General features: G+C 42.3%; 1 protein-coding gene across 1 annotated transcript in view; it reads right to left on the reverse strand.

Annotated features, from left to right (window-relative positions):
• Nucleotides 1-12,194, reverse strand: part of LOC126273173 (dnaJ homolog subfamily C member 13) — a 337,754-nt gene that overhangs the window by 249,904 nt on the left and 75,656 nt on the right. The window contains exon 8 of the mRNA XM_049976652.1: nt 4,750-4,922. Coding sequence (XP_049832609.1) covers nt 4,750-4,922 — 173 coding nt within the window. The remainder of the gene's footprint in view (nt 1-4,749; nt 4,923-12,194) is intronic.

Raw genomic sequence — 12,194 nt, forward strand, 5'->3', positions numbered from 1 at the left:
ATCCCTGGCCTGAATGACCTCCCACATCAACAGATAATGAGCATGTCAAGAAAGTTCAGGCTATGATCTGAGAAAACTGTAATTTAGCTGTTTGAGAAGCTACTGACACAGTGAGCATCAGCATGGAATCTGCCATCAAATTTAGGGTACAAACTTGTGATATGCACTGCATCAGAGCAAAATTCCTGCCCATTTGTTGACTGGTGATCAAACACACCCTTGTTGAATCATGCAGGAACTGCTTGCCATTGCAAACAGCAACAAAACCCTATTTAAGAATGTCATAACAGGAAACAAGATGTAGGTTTATGGCTATGATGTTGAAACAAAGATGCAAACATTACAACAGATGGAGAAAAGATCTCCCCGTCCAAAACTAGCATGCAAGAGTCACAATGGTGCTGGTAGTGTTTTTTGACTGCAAAGACATTGTCCATCAAGAATTTGTATCACCTGGTTAGATAGTGAATATTGAAGTGTGCCAGAGAATTTTATCATGTAGGATGAATGCTGTGTGCAGGAAGAGGGCTGAATTTTTAAAAACCAGACTAGGATGTTGCAACATGACAATGCACCAGCTCACATGTTGCTCCTTGTCTACAGCTATCAGGAAAAACATCAGAGTCCCATTGTGTCCTATCCACCCTATTTTCCAAACCTACCTCCAGCAGATTTTTTTCTGTTTCCCTAACTTATCACCACAATGAAACGATACCATTTCCAAGCTAGAAAGCAGACACTGAATAATGTAATGAGAGACCTGTGAGCCATCCCAGAAAGTGCATTCCAGGAGGTTTCTCAATTTTGGGAACAGTATACTGCTAGTGGAGAGGACTACTTTGAGGTGAGACAGTGCTTAAAATCTAGTAAAGTGAGCAATAAAGATATTATAAGTGAAGGGCGGTCTTTCTGAAAATATCTTATTCTACCATAAAACAAGACTGTGTTCTTATTGCTCTGGCTGCACTTTCAGTACATGGGTTAAACCCTTAATGTTGAGAAGAGAGTGACACTGCTTTGAATTCACTCTGATCAAGGTATTCCAAGGGAAACACTTCTGCTGTTCACTTTGACATGAGGAAAGGCAATGTAATATCTCAGCTAAAGTGATTTGTGAAGTCTAATTTTAGGACCGTGAACGCACCTTCAAAAGAAATGATGTACTGGTAAGTGATCAGTATGATATCATTAACAAGAAGCTGCAATAATTTAAAACTTGCGCATCATATGAAAGTATGTAGGAAACTTAACAGAACATGAATGAGATTTTCACTCTGCAGCAGATTGTGCGCCGATATGAAACTTCCTGGCAGATTAAAACTGTGTGCCCGACCGAGACTCGAACTCGGGACCTTTGCCTTTCGCGGGCAAGTGCTCTACCAACTGAGCTACCGAAGCACGACTCACACCCGGTACTCACAGCTTTACTTCTGCCAGTACCTCGTCTCCTACCTTCCAAACTTTACAGAAGCTCTCCTGCGAACCTTGCAGAGCTAGCACTCCTGAAAGAAAGGATATTGCGGAGACATGGCTTAGCCACAGCCTGGGGGTTGTTTCATATCAGCGCACATTCCGCTGCAGAGTGAAAATCTCATTCTGGAAACAACCCCCAGGCTGTGGCTAAGCCATGTCTCCGCAATATCCTTTCTTTCAGGAGCGCTAGTTCTGCAAGGTTTGCAGGAGAGCTTCTGTAAAGTTTGGAAGGTAGGAGACGAGGTACTGGCAGAAGTAAAGCTGTGAGTACTGGGCGTGAGTCGTGCTTCGGTAGCTCAGTTGGTAGAGCACTTGCCTGCGAAAGGCAAAGGTCCCGAGTTCGAGTCTCAGTCAGGCACACAGTTTTAATCTGCCAGGAAGTTTCCTAATAGAACATATTCAGGTGCCCAACCAACCCTTAAAAACTCTTGTGATTGCAGTAATGAAGACTTACTACATCGCTCTTGCTCACATACTACTTAATAGAAACTCTGAGTCATTGACAGGCACACAAAAAAATAGGTTTTTGGTGGGTCTTATTAAAAAGTTTAAAAAAAAAGGGAACCTTGTACATCTACTCAAAAAAGGATAATCTGAAACCTAGTGAAGCGTTCATTTTTCACTGTGTGCCTGCTGATGTGTCAATGCTTCTACTATCCAGTAAGTTTTATCTTCATGCCTAAGTTGTTTACTTTCTGCAAGAACTTTCCATCCATACTCACATATTACTTACATGAGCAACAGAATGCAAGTAAACTGCAGTGACACTTGTAAACAGCACCAGGACACAAAAAATTCCACTCAGACTGGCTCAATTTACACAGATCCACAGTCGATCTCATTCACACAATAACATGCTAATGCTCAAGAACACATATTGCTCTACATTGGCGATGCCAGTGCCACTGCTGAATCTTTTCTTTCCTTGGAAAATGCTCATTCCAACACATCTGAGATGATGGAAAACTTGCTACTAAGTATGATGTCACTGAAATATCATAGTATGCTACCCAGACTGTAATAGTAATAAATAGGATTCTCCAAAGATAAAGAGTCAGTCGTCAAATGCAGAACACGAAAACCATAATTTGGTTCATTTAACTGTTTTCAACAGTTTCCAACTATCATCTTCAGAAGGGAAGTAGGCTAAATTATTAGTGAGCCAACATCAAAAACGAGAATCAGATAGTTGTGTCCTTTGCTACAGAGTCTGATTCTTATTTTTGACAGTGGCTCGCTAATAATTTAGCCTACTTCACTTCTCAAGATGACAGTTTGAACTGTTGAAACTGGTTACATAAACCAAATTGTGGTTTTCATGTGCAGCCGATGACTGACACTTTATCTTTGATGAAATATTCTGCAGCTGCTGACTACAGCTATGAACAAAATCACGAAAAGAATTAGCTTAGAGATCATACTGAATGTAAGTCAGGGCCTCCCAGCACTACTCCAAGGATTGAGGCTGCTCTCCTTGAGTAGTAGAGTAGTTTCCCACATTGTCCCATAAATATTCATAATGATTCCATGCCACGCAGATGAAAAGCATGTTGACATTTTTCACCAACCATACATCATATTAAAAGAGGTTAAATACAATTGCTGCACCTGTTCTGAGCAATTCTGTTGTTACCAAAAATTATCTTCTGATGTCCTGTGCAGTACAGACAATAATTAAATATCACCTACCTCAATAAATTGACTATGCATCAAAGATATTATTTCATGTGTAACTGATGAGTGAGTTTAAAGTTGTTTCTTTACCCTTGTTAAACGAGTGAAACAGCAAACAAACTATGTTTACGCCACTAATATTAGTTTGTGAAAAAACTTTCTAGCTTACTAGGCAACCACTGGGTAACAATTGAACAATGGCCATGAAAAACCCTACTCTGCAAGAAACACAGCCACATTGATTACGTATGTACATGTCAAACAATGGAAACTCCAGGTAGAAAAAGATAGATTGCTACTTACTGTAAACGTGACACATTAAGTTGCAGGCAGACAGTTGAAAAACACTTACACCAAGCTTTTGGCCATACCCTTCATCAGAAAGAAAGGAAGCAAGCAAACACACACACACACACACACACACACACACACACACACACACACACACACGACCACCAATTCCAGCAACTCTTAGGTGTGCTTGCTTGCTTGAGTGAATGAATGGTGAGTATTTCTCTTTTTTCTGCCAAATGCTGTAGTTGAAAACTTATGTTTAAGTGTCTTAATTGTAGCTGTCTGCAACTTGACATACCATCCTTACCACAAGAAGCAATCTATCCCTCCCTACATTGTAAATAAGTAGGTGCAACATTACAAACTGATATGAACTGGAACGAGAATGTAAGGATTGTAGTAGGGAATACCAATGGTCAACTTCGGTTTATTGGGAGAATTGTAAGAAAGTGTGGTTCATCTGTAAAGGAGACTGCATGTTGCGCACTAGTGGGAACCACTCAAGTGTTTGGGACCCACACCAAGTCAGATTGAAGGAAGACTCAAAGCGATTCAAAGGTGAGCAGCTAGTTTTGTTGCCAGTAGGTTTGAGCAGCAAGTAAGTATTACAGAGATGGTTCAGGAACTCAAATGGGAATCCTTGGAGAGAAGGAGACATTCTTTATGAGGAACACTACTGAGAAAATTGAGAGAGCCAGCATTTGAATCCAACTGCAGAAATATTCTGCTGCCACCAAAGCACATTTGCGTAAGGATCACCAGATAAGAGATGTTGGGGCTCATATGGGGGCATGTAAACAGCCATTATTCGCTCAGTCCATGTAGTTACTTGCCACACTCCGTACAGTGGCTTGCAGAGTATGGATGTAGATGTAGATGAAACCAAACCTTGAAAACTAAAGATATACAAATGTCAGAATCTTTGGCCCTGTACATTAGGCAGGGAAGGAAAACTAAAATGCTCTTTTTTCTCAATGTTTCAAAGATTATTCAATGTGAAGCATAATCAAAGTTTTATCTCCCCCCCCCCCCCCTCCAAATAACTGGAAAAATATTTCCTTTACCAATAGCACCATAATATCACATGATTTCTATTACTCTGCATAGCACCTGTACTATGTCTGCAAAGGATTCTACGCCTGTTATTTGCATTCACCGTTTTTCTCAATTTTTCATAGATTTTTCAAAATTTCATCTACCAAAATGTGACAGGTAAGTCTTCTACTTCTGATCACATTATAGCACTAAATGCTTCACACACGGTTAGTTGTGTTTAATTTTTAACATGTTAAAGTCTCATCAGATTACCCGGGCATAGATGTAAAAGCAGCAAAGCCAACTTTGGATGCAACTAGCCGTCTTAATGCCTGGAACTGGCCTTCCAGTTCTTGAGGTGTTATTGTTGCTTGGTCCCCTTCTTTCTGTACAAGAGATTGTAGGGCTCCAGTAATAAGCTTCTCCTTGTTTTCTGCGAACAGTCCCTGAGGAGCACATACACAAAATTTTTAAATGGGTAACTAAACTTAAAATATTTTTTATTACAGCGGACTGTAAAAAATTTAAGAAACTAATTCTGCGCAAATGTGACATGATTCTTAAGTGCTACAATGCACAGGAAGTTCTAGTTAAGAATTACAAATAAGTGCTGCATTGTCAATAAGTACATCATTAAAAAAAAAAAAAGAAAAGAAAGAAAAAGAAAGAAGAGACAGAGAGAGAGAGAGAGAGAGAGAGAGAGAGAGAGAGAGAGAGAGAGAGATTACAGCTAGCTTTCGGAATGAAATTCCTTTTTCAAGCATGTAGGTGAAACATGCACACAAAAGGGGGTGTATAAGGAGCATGGACAGTAACAGATATTGAATGATCACAGTGAGAGACATGGAGGTGCTGCACATGGGGCAGGGTTCTCATCATCTTACAGCGTTAGAAAAGGGCCTCATTCTGGGGCTTGTCTCGTGTGTGAACTGCTGTTGTAGTCAACATGACCAATAAAAATACAATATGATCCTTGTATAATGTATGTGAAATCCTTGGGTGCTGTGGAAGCCCTACATTACCACAACTACTGCACCAGCACCAAATTGGCCATGAACATGTCAAGACACGAGGTGTCGGCTCATCTTGTTACAGCTGAACTCACCCGTGCTGGTGGCAGCATCACAGAGAGGTTGGCACATGCGGCTCACAGACTGCACCATCTCACCAATCGGGCTGGCAACCTACCTTTTAGAATCCTGGAGCAGAGGCCTGTCTCTCTACTATCTCCATCTCTCTCTACTATCTCCATCTCTCTCTACTATCTCCATCTCTCTCTACTATCTCCATCTCTCTCTACTATCTCCATCTCTCTCTACTATCTCCATCTCTCTCTACTATCTCCATCTCTCTCTACTATCTCCATCTCTCTCTACTATCTCCATCTCTCTCTACTATCTCTCTCCATGGACTACATATAGAACTTATGATCTGTGTTCTCATTAAAGCGACTCAATTATTCTATGCATTCTTATTTGTAAGTGTTACTACTGTTACTACATAAGTGACAACGAATATTGTTTGTCAGTTCATGCGTGTTTTTCAATGAAGTTGCAATGTTGACAGCTGCATCTTTGGAGCTAGTTGTTCATAGTTTACTATGGAAGCAGCAGCAGCAGTTGGGATGCCAGAGGTGGTAGGAAATGCAGCAGCAGGAACACAAGGCCATGTTCAACAGTGTTGACAGGCCTGTTCATGGGCCTCAAAATTTGACAGCCTATCTGCCGTCTTTCACTGCCTGCAATGGAGCTGTCAAAAGACTGTGAATCATATATGAAATGCCAATGGCAACATTTCCCAACCTCTCTCAGTAACATACATCAGTTCACTTGAAGTTCTCTTTCTGTCTTGGATCTCTCCCCAAATCATCCCCCCTTCATCTCGGTCATTCAATGAAATGCATCATTTGCTGACTACATATTATTGCAAACATACTTGTGTGATTTCTGCAAGAGTGGAGTTTTATTAGTATAAGAAACAACCACATCAACCTTATCAGACTTGGGCTGCGGAGTTGCAAGGTTTAAATCACAAGTGTCACTTCGTTATTGTTCAATCTAAGGAATCTTAGGTGAACACAACAGTTCAAAAACGCTATTATTAGGTCAGCTCATGATAAAGAGGTCTGCCACTGAGCATTGCAGTTTGAAGACCCCCTCCTTAGAAGAAATACTTATTAAGATAGTACAAGCATTTGAAGTTTCCTGGGCTGCAGACCACCTGAGGGCCACTATCCACTTCAACAACAGTAGGCACTCACATTCCAGCATGTCTTCAGTGACAGAAGTCACAGTGTTGCTACCATGACCACCGACCACACTTCACACACACTGCACCATAGCAGAATGAACTTCCACAAGCCACTGCCTTCCTGCCCGATATGATTTTTCAACATGACTGACTGGCCTGCCCTGAGTGTAGGGTTTCCTTACCATCACAGTCAAAAGAAAGGACACACAGCAAAGGTGTCCAATTCTCTGTCAGCTCAAGCTACGGACATTAATGTTATTAGCGATGTGTGTGACAATTTTGCAACTGTTTCTACCAAACTGTTTATCAATGTGCCCCTACGACTGCAAATGATAAGGGTGCAGGCTTCACTTCTGAACTCTTAACACTTACCCAACCCCGCCCTTGCTGTCTCCTACTTGACACTGTCTTGCTGTCTTATCCACTACAGCCAGCAAACAAATTCATCTTCTGGGACAGTTCAAAGCAGAAATGACATACAAGGTGATGGTGCAGTACTGACATTCCTTGTGGTGGACAGTGCCTCTACAGAAAATCTTTTTGGCTTGGTGCCTTCACAGCATTTGGATTCAAGGTTACCGATTCGGTTCATTTAGCATCAGATCGTATACTTCATCAAGAAGTTGATGACCTGTGCATGGAAGTTTGCATTCTTTTTTCACCTGAGCTAGGCAAGACCACAGGTTACACAGGACACATTACCCTCAAACCCACTGCACAATCCCTATTTTTTCATGGCTGGCCTGTGCCACTGGCAGCACCTCGTAATCCAGTAAAAGTAGAACTAGGTAGATTGACAGTGTTGGATGTCACAAAACACACATCATCCAGTCAATGGGCTATTCTGTAAGTGATTAAGAAACCGAAGGGCCTTTACGACATTTTCAAGCTGATGGTTAATTCACTGTCTGGTTGATACATACCCCATTCCAAAGTGAAATTTTCACTCTGCAGCGGAGTGTGTGCTGATATTTCATTCCCTGCCCAGAAGAACTTATGACAAAAATGCCAGGTGGACAGTATCTTTTGAAACAGTATATGTTGGGAACATAATTACAGCTTCCACTTGACGAACAGTGACACCAGTTTCCAGTTGTCAATAACCATACAGCCTCTACCACTACAACTGGTTGGGTTTTGGTATCACTAGTGCTCCAGATCTTTTTCCAACATTATCTGGATCAACTATGACACCAAATCACTTCTTGTATCAACTATGTTGATGACACTTATCACTGGTCCCAACTCCGAGGAATATATTTGCAACATTCCACTTCTGTTTCAGAACTTGTGGGACGTGGGTCTCAAATGCAGTTTGGGTGTCATTTCTTAAAACCCTGGGGGATACAGCCTACAAACAGCCATATTACAGCTATTGAAGCCCTCCTACATTCTATTAAGGTGACGGAGCTCCAGGCATTTTATACAAAGTCACATATCGCCACAAGTTCTTGACATCGTCATCTATGGTAGCACACCTTTTCAATCAATTGTTTAAGAAAACTGCAACATTTTTTTGGATACCTGCATGCGAACAAGCATTCTGAAAACTGAAAAATGGTATGCATTCCACTCTGTGCTGGCCACATACCAGCCAAGTCGCTAGTTTATTTTGGCTACCACCATATTGTTGTACCTTAAGGGAGCAGCACTGCTTTTCCTCAAAGACACTCAACTCGGCACAGAACAAGTAGCTACAAATCGAAAAAGAGGCCAAGGCCATTTTTTCTGTGGTCATTTTTCTGCAAACGACAAGTTTCATGTCTTTCTCTCTGGTGTCAAGCTTTACCTGGTTACAGACTACAAACTTTAGTTTTTCTCTTTAGCTCTGTGGCATGTCTGCTGGCACACAAACTTCAAAGTTGGGCTCTGTTTCTCAGTCATTATCCCTATGAGATCCACTTTCACATTATACCTCAGCACTCAGATGCCCTGCCCTGTCCGTTCTTCCTATGAAGCCCAGCTTTGACCAGGATGATGATCTCAGTTTCTATCTCAATTTTGAAGCTCAGTGGAAGGCAGATGGTTCCCTATTACCAGCTCCCGCATCACCCACGCTGTCAGCTCAGATCCTGTATTTCATCATGTCTGGCAGTACATTAAGCATAAGTGGCCGAAATTGCCTCCAGCTTGTGCATTGGATCCCATTTGTAATTATTTTGTGCCGTGTAATAGACTGACTCATCAATGTGTTATTTTGTTGTCTGTGCCACATGTGGACATTCCGATGTCCCTCACACGGCACATCTTTTGTCTCCTGCATTGTGATCTCCGGGGCACTTTACAAATGGGGGTGTAGGCCTGCCGACATGTCTACTGGCCGAGGATTGATTGTGAGCTTGAACTTTTAGTTGTCGCTTGTTCTAAATGTGCAGGTCACCAAACCACTCCACAGCAGTGTTGTCCTTCATCGCCGGAACCTTTATAGCCACAGGAGAGAGTCCACCTTGATTTAAATGCAAACATTTTAGGTTAGGTTTTACTGCAACTGTTATTGATCTCGAATCAACAACAAGTTTACTGTGCCCAGTCGCTTTTTATTTACACCCACAATGTGTTTTGAAGGTTTAAACATCCACCACCAGTTGGATTTACAATTGTTAGTATGGCATGTGTGCTGTGTTATGATTTTGAGTAACTTTTAGTACTTTCTCCTGTGGACACAGGCTCCTTTCTGTATCATAACATATCAATGTAAACTGTCATATTTTGTAAACAATATTAAAGTTTGCATGTGATGTGTTACAATAGAGAAAGGAGCCTGTGACCACTGGAGACAGTGCCACAAGTTACCAAAATTATAACACAAAACACATGTCATACTAAAAAATGTAAATCCAACTGATGGGTGTTTGAACCTCCAAATCATATTGTGTATATAAATAAAAAGTGATTGGTAACAGTAACTTCTTGTTTCATTCACCACCACTATTTTGCGGGACCCTTTCTGGATTTTTACTAGTTTGTGGTCATAGATGACTACACTCTATTTTATTTCTGTACATCATAAACTGCTGCTCAACAACGGCAGAACAGATGGCTGAGTGACGGACAACTGCCCGAAGTTTATCTCTCAGACTTTTTGAGAATTTTGTATGCAACATGATACCCAACATGCCAGGTCGAACCAGTTCCACCCACAATCGAACAGGGAGCCAGAATGTCTCATCCTGTCTTTCAGGATGCAGATGAAGTACATAGGGGATGCCTTGGCTGAAGATGCACTCATCCATTTTCTCATTTCTTATAAGTCCACGTTGTTGGGTGACAAGTGCCCGACTCTACTGCTGCGTGGGAGTCAGTTGAGTTCTCAATCTCCTGCTGCCCGCCTCACACCATCCTCAGGTGCCTCCATTGCCATGTTACACACTCGGAACCCTGTGTGCACTCGCACTTCTAGTCCCCAAGAGTGCTGAAGCCCAGTAATCATCCTTGGTAAGCAGGGTTGGAGAGTGTCCAGGCAGCAGACACAGGACAGGCTGGTGGTCTGCCATCACAAACAACTCTGCCCATGGGTAGGGGACCAGCCTCCGCAATTCGCAGAAACCTTTCCCTCCTGGTGTCCAGATCCTTTCATTCTCTGGCATTCTTGAAGTCCTCTATGTTTTTGCTTCTACCTCCTACTGAGTGCAATCTACTTCACCCTCCTCCAATTTCTTTTCTGCCCTATAAGCAAGGGTCAGTGGCTACATGTGGACAACCTTCAGCAGGAACTGGTGGCAACTGATGGTCCAGCCAACTCCTTCCCACAGCCTGAGGCCCTGGACACCACTATCATCGTTCCCACTCCAGTATCCGCACCTCCTGCAGCTGGTGTCTCACCTTCAGTCATCCCCCTGCAATGGAGCCATCAGTGCAAGGGTCACTTCTGGCTTCTCTCTCCAGTGCTAGGCACTGTGGGACTTTTTGCTTGTCCACAGTCGCCCATTGATTGTGCCCAGAAGACATGGACATCGCTTTTCCGAGTGCCGCGTGCCATCCCGTACTGTGAGGGATGGAGGACACCAGAGACGCACTGTCTCTGTCAACCTACCAATGGGAGATGGCTGTGGTAACACTGTTACCACACTTGCACCACTCTGGGTGCCAGCTTGTCTTCTTAGGATTCACTTCGCCCACTTTGGCACCTGGCAGTACAGTCAAACAGTGATGGCAGTATCACAGTGAGGCCAGTGCACACAGCCCACAGACAGCGCCCTCTTGCAAATCTGACTAGCAACCTACTTATTAAATCCCAGAATTAAAGGCTCTTGCTCTCATTCTGGAAAAGTTCATTCATGTGCTCACTTGACTCCATTCTTGGAGCATGTTTTACTTGTTTGGACTAAGCCTATCTACGTACATGGACTATGTATGGAACTTAGGATAGGTGTTCTCTTTAAAGTGATTGGTTATTCTGTGTGTACTTATTTGTGTGTTTGTTACTACAGTTGCCTCATTCTGGGCTTAGATACTCTACAATTTTCTTGTCACTCTTCTGTGTCTAGTTTTTTGTCTATTTCATTTCATGCTGCAGTCTTCACTTTTCTAATTACATCTCTTTGCCTGTTTGTTGACCATTTTATAATTTTTTTGTACTGAGCTGCTACATGACAATAATATCAAAGGAAAACTGATATACAACGATCAGAAATATAATGTACATGTTTACTAACCACAATAATCTTTAACAACAATGAACACATGAAACACTTCATAATCTTAAATTGCATGAAATTTAAGGCCACTAAGGATGACAAAGACATTCCACAATGTCTGGGTAAAACTGCTTTTCATATAAAAGGACACTACGTGATCAAAAGTATCTGGACACCCCCAAAAATGTATGTTTTTCATATCATGTGCATTATGCTGTCATCTACTGCCAGGTACCCCACATCAGTGACCTCAGTAGTCATTAGACATCGTGAGAGAGCAGAATGGGATGCTCCACGGAACTCATGGACTTCGAACGTGGTCAGGCGATTGGGGTGTCACTTATGTCACATGTCTGTAAGCGAGATTATCACACACCTCAACATCCCTTGATCCACAGTTTCCAATGTGATAGTGAAGTGGAAACGTGAAGGGACATGTACAGCACAAAAGCGTACAGGCTGACCTTGTCTGTTGACTGACAGAGATCACCGACAGTTGAAGAGGGTCATAATGTATAATAGGCAAACATCTATCCAGACAATCACACAGGAATTCCAAACTGCATTAGAATCCACTGCAAGTACTATGACAGTTAGGCGGGAGGTGAGAAAAATTGGATTTCACAGTCGAGCGGCTGCTCAAAGTCACACTTTACGCTCGCAAATGCCAAACGACGCCTCGCTTGCTACAAGGAGCGTAAACTTTGGACGACAGGGCAGTGGAAAAACATTGTGTGGGGTGATGAATCATCATACACAATGTGGCAATCCGATGGCAGGGTGTGGGTATGGAGAATGCCAGGTGAATGTTATCTGCAAGTGTGTGTAGTG

Source organism: Schistocerca gregaria, chromosome 5 (genome assembly GCF_023897955.1).
Source record: "Schistocerca gregaria isolate iqSchGreg1 chromosome 5, iqSchGreg1.2, whole genome shotgun sequence".
NCBI lineage: Eukaryota > Metazoa > Arthropoda > Insecta > Orthoptera > Acrididae > Schistocerca > Schistocerca gregaria.